This window comes from Microchirus variegatus (assembly GCF_963457635.1).
Source record: "Microchirus variegatus genome assembly, chromosome: 6".
NCBI lineage: Eukaryota > Metazoa > Chordata > Actinopteri > Pleuronectiformes > Soleidae > Microchirus > Microchirus variegatus.
The window spans coordinates 6,305,980-6,320,097 of NC_139807.1; the positions used below are offsets into that span (position 1 = coordinate 6,305,980).

General features: G+C 41.5%; 1 protein-coding gene across 1 annotated transcript in view; it reads right to left on the reverse strand.

The window, feature by feature from the left end:
- slit3 (slit homolog 3) overlaps window positions 1-14,118 on the reverse strand; it is a gene marked incomplete at both ends in the record, with an annotated part of 258,540 nt that overhangs the window by 18,432 nt on the left and 225,990 nt on the right. The window contains 9 exons of the mRNA XM_083891564.1: window positions 957-1,096; window positions 5,917-6,014; window positions 8,235-8,359; window positions 9,210-9,290; window positions 9,373-9,455; window positions 9,564-9,635; window positions 12,141-12,212; window positions 13,336-13,407; window positions 13,555-13,623. Of these exons, the coding sequence (XP_083747690.1) occupies window positions 957-1,096; window positions 5,917-6,014; window positions 8,235-8,359; window positions 9,210-9,290; window positions 9,373-9,455; window positions 9,564-9,635; window positions 12,141-12,212; window positions 13,336-13,407; window positions 13,555-13,623 (812 nt within the window). The remainder of the gene's footprint in view (window positions 1-956; window positions 1,097-5,916; window positions 6,015-8,234; window positions 8,360-9,209; window positions 9,291-9,372; window positions 9,456-9,563; window positions 9,636-12,140; window positions 12,213-13,335; window positions 13,408-13,554; window positions 13,624-14,118) is intronic.

Here is a 14,118-nt window from a genome sequence, read left to right on the forward strand (position 1 = left end):
AATGAAGCTATCATAACCTCTGTTTGGCTCCATGTCTGCACATCCACATTTTGAACCTACTCTTTACTTCCAGGGCAATATCTGGTTCTACTGATACTATGAATTCAAGCTGCTTCTCTTACATACTGTGCATTGACTATATTATATATATATATATATTTTTGTAAATGCCTAATGTTCCTATGACCCCCTCCTCGTGACCCTCTGTCATTCTCAAGCCACACTGACATTTAATCTGTTGAGCACAGTCAGGCACACGTCCATTTCCTTTTTTTTTGAGGGGCGACGTTCTCGTTTTCTCAGTTGTAGAAAACGTTATATCAGCTGTTTAAAAAGTCTTGTGACCTTTAATCTTGATTTATTCCCACTGGTAAAAAAAAAAAAAAAATATATATATATATATATGTAACATGACCATTCCGTTTGCTGCGTTTTTGTACGACACGTTTAATGTGACACCTGATGATTACGCCGCGGTCCACTGAGCTGCACGGACGTTCACATCCACAGGAACAAGCTGTGAGTGAGCGCGAGTGTGTGTGTGTGTGTGTGTGTGTGGTGAAGAGGCTGGCAGTGTGTGGGCTTTCTTTATGCCAACAACAATAATGACATGGTGTGCATGTGCATGTGTGTGTGTGTGTGTGTGTGTGTGTGTGTGGGACACTGTCACAGACAGAAAAACTTATTTTTCCAGTCAGCATTTGAACTTGCTGGACTCCACCAAGTGAGGTCTCTCTCTCTCATTTTGGTCTCTTCTTTACCCTTCTCCTTACTGTGTTTATTTTTCCTCTCCCTTGTCGGAACATTGCGATTCCTTTTTCAGACTCCTGTCGGAGTGAGGAGTTGAAAAAGTATGATTTTGTACGTGTTTGTAAAAAAAAAAAATGGCGGGACCTTTCAGGGGACAAACACTGAGGGGAATCAGGAACATGGACGTTTTGAAACAGAGCGCGTACCTGTGTAGTTGGGCGGACAGATGCAGGTGTAGTTGTTGATTCCGTCGACGCAGGTCGCGTTGTTCTCGCAGTCGTTGTACTCGCAGTCGTCCGGGTTGATCTGACAGCGAGGGCCCGCGAATCCGGGCGGACACACGCAGCTGCACGCGGGAAATGCGCATTGTTAGACGGTGACACGGTGACACACGATGCATGAATAAAACCCATCAGCCAGATCAAACAGCCAACTGCTCGGCTTCACTTCCTCTCAAATTGCACTATGAGAGCTTTACAGAAGAAAAATAACTTCATCTTTATTCTACCGGGGCTTTTCCCCCTCGGTTCACTAACACACACCGCTGGAGCCTCACTATGTCTATATTTACTGTTCCGACGAGAGACACCATTTCAAGCATCAGTGTACAGAAGAAATGAAATCTTTACCATTCAAAGTGTAAACCTCTGCCACAAACAGACCCTCCCTATATCTCTTGTCTGCACTAAATTTTAGTCTCGTTTGAGTCACGTCAGGAGCCAAAGTTCCTGCAGCTTCTGCTGTGTAATAAGATACAAGAAAAAACATCAAATCACTCAGGCCTTAAAATAACAACAACAAAAAAAAGCTGAGATAAACTTAGTTTGATGCCACTGCTGTTGGACACCGCCCACCTGGGACACACTAAGGGAATTATCAAAGCCTCCTCCCCTTCGATTCATCTTCCTTCCTCCTCTCACTCTCTTTATCTCACCCTCCTCTGTCCTTGCCAGCTCTTGAACTCTCTTACCGCTCTTTGTATCTCAGTCTTGGTTGACTCCTTTAACACAGAGGTAAAACACAAACAACCGCATGGAGACTTTGATCAATTGGACCACAGCTGCCTCGAGCAGCTCCGCTCACAGAGTCTTCTGCACAAATCAAATCGACTTTTAGCGATTTAGAGGGAAAGTATTTTGCGACAAGGTCATATCACTGAAGTGCTTTTTTTTCTTTATTTTCACTTTCTCAAATGTGAATATTTTCTGGTTTCTTTGCTCCATATAACAACCAAAGTAGAGAAAGTCATCATTTTCAAGTTGATCCTGAAAATAATCAAAAAAATTAATCGATCCACTCCCACACCTGTAAAAATTATTCTCTTGTTATTTTTCATTCATTTCTTTCCACTGCCCTCTCTTCTCTAATGTAACGTTTGGTGCCACACAAGCGTTTTCCCACACTTATCTCACTCCCTCGCTCTCTTCCCACACCATATATGATAATCGGTGGTTACCTCCACCCAGGGGCAGAGACATTATCAACAAATGAAACACATTTAAAACAAAAAACGTGGGCTGCATGCTCCTCCAACACACATAAAACAAACATCCCACTGGAATCAATGAACAGTGTTCAGTCGATTTTTCTTGGTTTATCAAATACAAATGAAAAGGAAAAACATCTTTTCTGCTTCTTGACCAATCTTTTTACTGAAGTTGTGAGGAGAGGAAGAAATAGTTATTGCACAAATTTAGTCACATTAGAGCATCAAATATTGTGGATTATAGAGATTTGAAAAATACAAAAATAACGCAAGAAAATGTCCATCTTTGAGAGTTACGCAACACAAGTTAAGCCTGTTGCATCTCTTTCAACTGAGAAATCATACTATCATGCACTCGCCTTCTTTGAATGCGGCTGGGCTCGGAGCCACTTTGCTAAATGCAGAAGTTATTCCACGAGTAAATAATCATTCTTCTACAATATCTGCTGCTACCGGTGGAGAAAGAGAAAGAAAGAAAGACCACAGAGAGAGGAGAAATAGTCAAAATAAACTGCAGTATGGGAAGAATGAAAGGAAACGGAAAAGTACTAAATACTCCCATATGAGAGAAATAACAATATATATATATATATATAAATGATAACTTTGCAACCAGAACTGACTGTCAGACCGTGCTATGGTCCACCAATCAAATCTCAGTTATGACATTTAAACGATATAGTTTGACAAATGGGTCCTCGCTAAGAACAAAGGCTAATTGGACTTATTGAACATCCATAACTGATTACATCACCGGTTCTCCACTCTCTCTCTCTCTCTGTCTTCCTCCATCTCTTCCTGTGTCTTTCTCAGAGGGCACCGATATCTACCTGTGTCTGCATTAATGTTGGTAGAAGATCTGTAAAAGGGTAAAGACACTCCTAATTGCATTACCATGTAGGACTTTAAAGGTTAGACGCATATGAAAGCCTTCAAAATGGCAAAGGCCTTGTTAAAGGGGGGCGCTGCGCAAAGGCAAAAACCTGGTTACGATATTGTTAATGACAATTGTTTCGTTCAGAGCGGCTGTTTGTTATGAGTCTGGGACAAAGCGGGACTCTTTTGTGGACAGACGCCAACGACGCTGGCAGACACATTCAAAAGAAGGACACAGACAAATATGAAGTTATTACGAGCGCAGACTGAATTATACTATCATCTTTTTTAAATATATACAGTGCCGCTGAGGCTGCCTCCTTGGTCCTTTAAAGAGTTTTAACAAGTGTGAAACGGAGTCTTTCATGTGGTTTGGTCCGGTTTTAATACGTAACATGGCTATTCGGAGAAACATGCCTCAAATAAACGTGTCATACATGACACAATGTGTTTTTAATAATGTGTTATATTTGTCTTTTGGCACCAAATTTATTTGGACACTACTTTATTATTATGTGCTCGGCCCAACAGGACTTCTTCATTCAATCGCAATGAAATGGGGGTGTTTTCTATTTTAGGTCATGGCGACAACTCTATGAAACATCTGCAGTGTTTTTCCGAGCTGTCAGATTGTGCACCAAAATGCAACAAATAAGAGCGAACCGGAGGTCGTGGATCAGCAGGGAATAGATGGCGGGCAAAGCAGCAAATGATGAGCGATGCTCTGCTCCGCACCCGCTCGGGCGACTGCCACTGAGAGGCTCTTGACCCACGCTGTGTCCAGTGGAGCTGTTCTGCAGCCACGAGTCAAACACTGTGATTGTGTTGGGCAGCTCCCAGCTGTGCGTGTGCGAAGCCGTACGACTGTGAAGCAGCGAGAGTCTGCAAATGAGCAAGCAGGTTTGCGGATGATTGTACTTTGAAAGTGGCCTTTTGCTGATTCGGAATATTTTTCCACCACACATCAATGTGAACTCACGAGGAGGGAAAGTACCAGTGACTTTAAATAGAGAGCGTCAACGTTATTATCTTACTTTTTTTTTTTAACAGTTTGGATTTAGCTGTTAGATTATACCAAATGACTGGTCACTGGCTACTTAATGTTTGCTTCTTAATCCAAATATCCAATCGGCTAATCGCATGGCAGGAACTCAGTACATTTAGAAATGCAGTTTAATTTAAGTGACTTTCAATGCGGCACAGTTGTTGATGCCAGATGAGGAGTATTTCAGAAACTGCTGATCTACTGGGATTTCCACACACACACAACCATTCATCTATCTCTAGTCCTACAGGGAATGATCTAAAAATGAGAGAATATCCAATGAGTGGCACAGCTCTCTGGGCAAAACTGTCTTGTTGATGCCAGAGAAAAACAGCCAGTTCTTTCCTTAAGAGAACGGCACAATGAGCAAAAGCTGAGTTTTATTCTAAACCAGTGAATAAACAACGGTGTGTATACCGACAGAGGTTTTAAGTGTTCCCTTTAACCCTTTAAGGTACTACTCAACTATTTGGTCGACGACACTTTAAAGGTGCATTATGTAATACATTTAAAGCAACTGGCCATAAAATCCTCCTAATATGTCACACAGACTCAGGAATAATGTTCATATAACAAACTGAACTCACCAACAACAACAGTACAGACAAAATATTTGCATAAAAAAAACATTTTGCAGACTGCAAATCATGGTTATGTTTTGAAATCATGTTTTGGCATGTGGCGCCACCTATCGCCGTCTACCAATCATTGCAGTCAGTAGAGTCTCGGCTGCCGAGCAACCACGGGTTGCCAGTTACGTCAGAAAACGAAAACCTAAAAGAACTCGGTATTTTGAATTTGAATGTAGTAACGGTTTTTGGCCACATTCTTACATATGGCACCTTTAACACTAAATCTCATTGAAAAATGCATCAAGCTGAACTCAACCTGAATGAGCCATCTCTACCATTTGGTGTAGTTTTGCAATGCAAAAAAAAAAATCCACTAGATGGCACTGCGTCTGTGAGCAGTTTGCCTTTACAGCATTCCTTCAAACAGCAAGTGACACAACGAAAATTCACTCGTCCTTTGACGACGCATATCGGCAGAACTTTCGAAGGTAAGTAAAATAAGTCTTATAAGGGTCAAATAATTTTTTCAAAACATGCTAGGTAGAGAAGCTAGCTAATGTTGGTAAAATAAGGGCGGGAAAGGGGTTAGTGTTGTTGAAATTGTTAATTTATTGATCAAGAAATTGCACTTAATGTGACTTTTCTGAATGTTGTACTTTTATTATGAACAGACATCTCAACCGTTTGGTAGAGGACTGTATCTGAAATATTGTAGGGTCTAATTTAAAAAAATATATATATATGTATATATATATATATATTTATATTCATTGTCGTTATTTTTTTTCCGCGCGTACCTTAAAGGGTTAAGAGAAGAGTTCAGAGCTGGTATAAGGATTTAATGAGCAACCCGAATGGGGCTTTCCTCCTTTGAAATGTCTGCTCTCTTCCTGTCTGACCCTCCAACCCAAACCCACCCCACAACATAAGAGGGAAAACACATCAAAAAGGGTCAAAGTAAGCTCTTATCTTGAGTAATGCATTGTCCAGTAAAACAAAACTGTCCCCTCTAATCATGCTATCTTTATATCTTGGGGTCGAGTAAAGAGATGCTCCCACTATTAGAAGGGGCAACAACATTTGAACCAAAGACTCAGTGGATTCCTGATTCATACATAAAAGTTGGGATATGAGACACAGGATAGACTACACACAAAAACAAAAAGAAAGTAAAGATATAGTTGTACCTGAACTGGTCTTTAAGACCAGGCACAATGTGGCAGGTTCCTCCGTTCCAGCAGGGGAAATGAATACAGGCATTAATGGGTATTTCACAGTTTTGACCCTGAAGGAAAAAGAAAAGAAGGACAGAAAGCAAAAACAAAGAGGTTAATAATTAAAAGTAAAATGCATATTTTTTTTACGACTTACTACAACTTCTTCACTTCTCCAGACTCAGCAGAACAACTCCTCCCTATGGCTCACTGCTGCGTTCTCCTCTTCTTTAATAATGTTTATCACTGACATCCAATAATAAAAATCATGTATTTGTTTTGTACTTTGAAATGCCCATATTCTTTTTCGGTCAAACAAAAGTGAGTCTGCAGACAGACGCTAATGCATGCGGTTAATCTAGAAAATGCAGCGATTTTGTCAATCTACAATCTTTCCTAACGTTGTTTTTCCCTGCTCACACACACACATGAACGTTATGTCACAGCCTTACACCTCTTTGATTCATTGCTCTTCCAACCGCACACCTGTTTTCTGAATAAACAGCTTTCAGTGGGAATCAGAGTTTCACACCTACACACACACACACACACACACACACACACACACACACACACACACACACACACACACACATGCTGAACCCTGAGGCTGTAGATTTCATTTTCAACCACCGAACCGTTCGCCGGCAACACACCCACTTCCTCTTATCAAAGCCGGGATGAGAACGTGTTCTCGTGTTCTCCGTCTCCATCCATCTTCATTAATTTTTTCCATCTCTTTTTTTTCTTTTTTCTCATACTCGTACATTCGTACTGCTCTTCCATCCATTATTATTTAACACATTTACATTTGAGTTTCCTCTCACAGCACCATTTCCAACTACATTTCCTTCATCCCCTCTCCCTCTCAAACCCTCATGTCCTTCCTCCTTCTTCCCTTCTTTTGTCCTCTGCTGCTCCCTTTTGCTTTATCTATCACATTTTAATTAATGTTGTCTGAGCGGAAGCCAACACGGAAAGAAAAAAAAACCAACAACATACACACAGACATGTACGAGCGCAGGCGCGAGCACGCGTGGACGCGCGAGTCAATGTTTCCCAGTCGGTGACCTTGGCAAGTGATGTTTTAATTAAAAGGGAGACGGAGGCTTTGTCCTCCTGTGAACGCCTAAAGGTTGTGAGGTGTCTGTGCACATGAGATCTTAAGTTTCCTTTTAATGTGGGTCCATACACACACACACGAAGACATGAACCCACTGATCTCTCTATAAATGAGCATATCAAAATGTGGCTAATCCGTCCACACACACACTAACATACATATTCCACATTCATTACACAGTGCAGCACAATGCAAATACATGTTTCCCCCTCCAGTGCTGAATTTGCATGTCTTTCCCAATGCAGACATTTTTCTAGAAATGATTACAGCCTTTGTCTTTTGATCGGTCAATACCTCCAGTGCAGCCAGGCTGTTGTCATCATTTCTCTATTGATGGACAGATATTAGTACATTATGCATGCAAGGCCAATGCTAAGCCACATAATACCTCTAATACCACAGGCTTATGCAGCGTGGCGATCCATCGAGGGTCTTTTTTACGCACATATTTTAGAAGCTTCGAAAATACAGATGAACCTCTAAAATAATGGTTTATTATCATGACGAAGGAAGGCTGGTACAGGGGAACAGGAGACGACAACATCGCCAGGGTTCAAGCACTGATATATATTCTTTTGTTTTACATGGATGGACTTGCATCAAAACAAAGACGATGGCAGCATCGATGTGCCACAGCAGTAAATGACTAAAACAGCCAATTTACTGTCTGTAAACAGCTTTGTGCAGTTTACCTCGCTGGGTATCTGTGGGAATAATGAAGCCACATTTAAAACTTCCAAGACCTTCTTTTCAAGGACATTTTGATCAAATTTAAGACCTTACAATCACAAAATATTTATCTTTTAATAATATGAGAGACAGAGCAGATGAAAACGTGAGCTGACAATTGAAAGTGAACGGACCGAGACAACAAAGCGGCTTTGATACCTGCGCTCAATCACCACTCGTAATAACAGCTTTATGCTCCTTACTCCTTCATTTCTGTCCCTGCTCTTGTTTATATTCAGCGCACTCTCATAATAAAGACAGTTGAATGATGTCACTGTTCTCCTCATTCTAATATCCGGTGTGCGAAAAATGCACTTACACTAATTGCAGATTCTTTGCAATGCTTTCCAATGAAAGTTTATTGTGTTCGTGGCATTTTTAAGACAGGATTTGAGGATTGATCGGACAATTAAAGGGAATTAATCGACTCGTGTCTCACCTTGAATCCATACGGACACGTGCAGTGGTAGGATCCAGTGGTTTCAGAGACACAGGTACCGTTGTTTTGGCATGGTGTCGCCAGGCAGGGGGCACATTTTGACACCAGGTTGATATCTACTGGACCTGAGGAGGAAGATGAGAGTGGCGGAGGAACAGAAAGACAGAAAGGAAGCAAAAGAGTGTCAGTTGGGGACGACGTACATATTTATTAACGTGCTAAAAGACTCCAGTGCAGACTTTCTTTGATGGATGGCGCAGGGGGAACAGGCCACGAAGATAAAAGAGTATACGCAAAAAAGAAAAGGTGATGATCTGAGATACCTTGACTTTTTATCTCAGCACCTGACCCACAGTTGATGTAAACACAATCGACAACTTCATGCTTTAAAGCCGTCGACTCATGAGCTTATGTATCTGAATTTATTCCCATATTTGGGGAATATTGGACACCTGTCCAGGGTGTGACCCCTCCTTTCTCCCAGCTCAGATTGGCACAATGTGGAGGAAAAAGTGGTAGGACATGGATGGATGGAAGTTCCAGAAATAAGTTTTATACATTGTCTGGGCTGCACTCTTAGAAATAAAAGTGCTAAGTAGAACCATGTAAGGTTCTTTGGCTCGTCCTCATAGGAGAACCCTTATTGGCTCCAGGTAGAACCTTTTTATAAAGGTTGCACCTGGAACGCTTTTGGAGAGTTCCACCAGGAACCCTTTTAAAACCTTTATTCAGGAAAGGGGTTTTAAAGGGTTCTTTTTGGTCTCTCTAACCATTAGTGTTATCAAGAACACTTGAAAAACCCTTTCTTCAGGGAAAGGGTTTTTCAGAAGCAAATGGTTCCAAGTAGAACCTCAGCCCTTGTAGAAGGAGCCTTTTGGAACCCTTATTTCTAAGAGTGTAAAAGCTGCCGAAACTCACATCTAATAACAAAGGAAAGAAGTTATAAAGGTGAGCAAAATAAACTTTTTTTTTTACCTTTACACTGAAATCTGTTGAGTGGTGTGGTGAGCAGCAACCTGTCAGCCATGTCAGGAGGTCCAGTACAACGAGCGATTCCTGTTGGGAAAACACAATGACATTTAATACAACATTTCGCTTACATTTGTTTTCTGATGATATCTATTATTTATCTCCTTACCAGGCTCTTTAAAGCCAGCCTTGACCCATTGGGAGAGCCAGCGCAGGTCACAGTTACAGTACAGGGGATTCGCACCAAGAGCCCTATACACACACACACACACACACAAACACAGGGAATTTACAGCAAAATCCACAACACTTACATTGAAGATACTTAATAGACATAGAAACACACATGGCTGTGCTTACAGGTGGGAGAGAGCGGTGAGGTGGCCGAAAGCCCCTTCAGGGATGGTTGAAAGGTCGTTACCATGAAGAGTCCTGGAGAAAAGGGCGAGAAGGAGAAAAACAACATTTGCATGTGTTGAACTGAATAATGACCTTGTTTAAAATTCAGGAGGTTACTTATTGAACCACTGCTAATTTCACTTTGTAATTAATAAAATCGATCCAGATTTGTTTTTCTTACTGTTTTCATCACACGTGTTGCATTAAAAAAATAAACTTAACATTTTTGTATTCTGCTATGTTCTAATCTACATTCATACTATGGACAATGATGCCAGGATTTCTTCTTCTTCTACAACCGTGGAACAGCTGCTAATATTAAAACGACTGGTATTTATTTAAATGGAAACCTTGAGGCTGCGTTGAAGACCTGCCCATAGATGACAGTACACAGTATACTAATCAAACAATGAATATTTTTTTCGGGTATCACATCCATCACATTAGAGCTAAATGAAACCGACAGCCCAGCTGCATAACACTCTACATGCGGGGAGATGATACAACCAGTCCAACTCTGACTCGCCTCACGCTAAATTATTCAAATTATTTGTGGTTCCTCAGCTGCAGACACGCCATCGCCCTCCGTTATAATGGAGAATAAATACATTATTTATGAAAGCATAACACAAAATAAACAGAAAGCTTATTTTCATTGTTGGCCAATAAAGCTTGCCCTGGTCTCTGAATGGAATATAAACTGTCTCATATGGTCCCAGTGCATGTGTGTGTGTGTGATGTGTACCAGTGTAAGGACTCGATTTCATGTTTCGTGCCATTGAGTTTTTTTGTGTACACGTTTGTACGTTTAGATGTGTTGTTTGTGCGTCTCAAACTTTTGTCTCCGGGGCTTTCAGGGACTACAGAGCGTAGCATGTGTATGTTTTGTGTCTCAGTGTCACAATCGGAGTGCGATGCCTGCTGGATATAAGTACACATTCCATTAGAGCACAGGGGATGTATAGCAGGGGGACAGCTCAGCTATCAAACCACCATGACTGGAAAAAAGTGTGTGTGTGCTTGCATTTGTAACCTCTTTAGGACCTTTCCTGGCAGAAACACTGACATTATCAGGACCAGTCGTCCTCACGGAGACTAAAACCTGGTCCGTATGGGTCAGAACCTCTCATAAGTGTGGTTAGGTTAAGGATTAGGTTATATATCAACTGGTTATGGTTAAGGTTAGAGATAAGGCTTTGATTAAGGCGTTTAAATGAATGAAAGTCAATGCATAGTGTCCTAAGAAGGAAGGCTGCACAAACCTGTGTGTGTGTGTGTGTGTGTGTGCACATATTTTGTGTCTGGTCTCTTTTTGAAAGTGTGTGCATGTGTGTGTTAATGTCTTTACATGTCTGTGTGCATCTCCGAGCATCTATGTATGGTGGTCGAACTGCCCCCGCACAAAGCTTGCCCAGAGGGGGTTGTGGGTAATGAGGAAGTGACAGTGATGGCTGCCTGGCAACCAGTTGCTATGCGGGGGCAGACAGGGAGCAGTCCCAGTGGCAACATCAACGAAAATGAAGGGAAGGAAGGAGAGAAGGAGAGAAGGATGAAAAAAAAGAAAACAAAAAAAAAGTGATCACTAAACTTCTGCAGGGTGGAAACCTCAGAGACACAGTCAATATTTAGAGAAAAGGCCAGAATCTATGCTGAGGCTGAAACACTGAGTCTTCTTTTTTTTTCTCCCCTAACCAAACAGACCAAGACCATGTCCACAGAGATGAAAACACAAGGTACAAGGATGAGACATTGTATCGTTACCTCGTGTTGACAGTTGCAAGGATTATGCAGCCGCTGTGGTCTCAGAACTAACAATGCAAAATAACTTATTTCTATCAAAAACAATTAAAGAAAATGCCTCAAAACACACAACTTTATTGAATTTGCGGTGTCCAACTTCACCTTACGTCCACTTTGGAGTGGAAAAACATCTGTGTGAACAGACACTTTAAAGGACCACGCTTGCCACGATCTGAATTCTAGACTCAAAACCCCAATTTCAAACGCTCCTATGAAGAGTCACGCGTACATTCTTCCAGCGAGATTCTATACGTGTGAGAAGACGGTCAGACTTTCAGTGTTTATGCGCAAGTCTGAGCCTGAGCGTGTGTGTGCGCTCGTGTGGGTTTGCGAGACAGAGGGTGGACAAGCAGATGGATGACTGAGGACACAGAGGCTGAAGGTCGATTCATCAAACAGAGCATTGGGCGGAGAGAGAGAGAGAGAGAGAGAAAAGGAGGAGAGGATGGATGGATGGAGGAGACAGTAGGAAAGACAGGAGTGGAGGGACAGAGGTGGAGAGATGAGTGGGAGCCTGCAGACAGAGGGGAGTATTAAAGAGACGATGAGAGATTGTCACTTTTATCCCTTTTACTGCCCTGAAACAACACACGATTGGGCGGCTGCGACTCATTTTGTGACTTAACATGGCCTGACACCGAGGGAATGATTAAAATTTAATTTAACCCTACAACCGGCAAAAGGGAGTGATGAATATTGAATCTAATGCGGCACTGGAAGATGAAGCTCGGCACTCACAGCAGGCGGAGCGACTTGAGCCCGTCGAAGGCGTGGACCGGGATGCAGCGAATCTGGTTATAACTCAGGATGCTGAAAGAAAGAGCACATTAAACAGGGTCACAATAATTAGCTCGTAAGACAGGGTTGTTGTTTTTGTTTTTTCCACATTATTAGCTCATTTAAAAAAAAAAATGTTTTCCTCTTTTTTTGATTGCATTCTTGAATACATAAAAACTAATGTAGAGGGACTGAGGGGATTAAAGAGGAAAAGAAGAAAATACAGTCACGCAGTACAGAACCAGTGGCCCCTGTATGTAAAACAATGGGTAATTAAAAAAGCCTGGGGAAAAACAGACCTGCTTAGAATAATGCAATTTGAATTAAAAGTAGGGAAAAAATTTGATGGACAAAAGGTGAAGAAAGAAAAAAAATAATACAATTTTCCAGTATTAGTTTTATAAACATGAAATTAAGAGGTCTTGCATCCTGCAAATTCACACAAAGACTGGGAAAAACACCCTTCTCCACCTTTACCATGTGACCTCATGGCTTGAGTAAAGTAAATGCAACAGGCTGATGTAAAATAAAAATCCATGTAATTTACTTGAGGTAATAGCAAAAAGAAAAGGATACAAACTTAAGAAAAATGATCATATAAGATAAATGTTTCTTATCGAGAAAATAAAAACAGAGCTGAGGATAGTGACAAACGCGTCAACGCCGTTTAACAGCGTCAACCGCTTTTAACAGCGTCAACCGCTTTTAACAGGGTCAACGTTAACGCGCGCGTTAATGGATTACACGTTTACGTGACGACTGACCGGAAAAAGGTGCGCGTGACGTCATGTTTACGTGACTCCCGATTGTTAAAACAAGTCTCTAAAGTAGCGCTAAACTTTAAAAACAGAGGCACACATACACAGTACACAGGTACGCTGGTTATTTGACCGCTCCAGTTCCACTGTAGGCCCCGCTAATGGCGCTAAAAGGAGCTAATGCAGCTAACGGAGCTAACTGGTAAACGGTGCCTGGACTCTGGTGTCGAGGCACGTAAACATGACGTAATTCGCGTCTTTTTCCGGTTAACCTTTTACACAGCACTAAAACTATACAATACAAGAAGACACATAATGTTTTTTAAAACAATAATATGTAGGCCATTTACAACTATTAACACACAGGCATGTGTGTGTGTGTTGCTGCTGAAACTTACAGTGTGGCTAGTTGCGTCATGTTGCTGAAGGTGTACTGGGCCAGTGTGCTGATGCTGTTGTTGCTCAGGTCTCTGCGTAGACAATACAATAAATGCACACAGTGAAACACAAACATACAGTATAGCGTGTGCCTTATATACGCACACACACATTGGTTTTTAAACTGTCTGCAACGTGGCTTCGTCAGGTGCATTCAAGGTTAAGTGAGTAGTACGTACACCAGTGACAGCTGCTTCAGGGATGCCAGCTCCTTGGGCACAGATGTCAGCATATTACCCTCCAGGTAACTGCAAGGAAAAGGTGCTTGGTTAATGCAGAATGTACACACACATACACAGAGTGTGTGTGTGTGTGTGAGAGAGAGAACACTTGCAACACTTGCATTGTGGTTTTTAGATTAGGATTGATTGTTTAATTATGTAAACCTTTCAGCCTTGGAGAGAGAGAGAGAGTTGCTCGCTGCTTTCATGCTAAGCTAAACTAATTTTGAATGTGGTTTGATACCGAAAACACAAACATGAGAGAGGCATTGATTTTCTAATTTAATTCTTCTTTTCACGGTGGACAACAAAAGCCAAAATGAAGAACTTCTCCTTTAAATAATCATCTCAAGGGCTGTTCACATGCAGGAGGAAGCCAAAGGTCTTTTTTTCTTTCCGCCACAGTGATTGTGCTGTGAATTAACACATTAAAAAACAACAACAAAAAACACCCCCCAAAAAACTTCAGCTTCATCTACACCCTGAGAAATAAGGGTTCCAAAAGGGACCTTCTACAAGGGC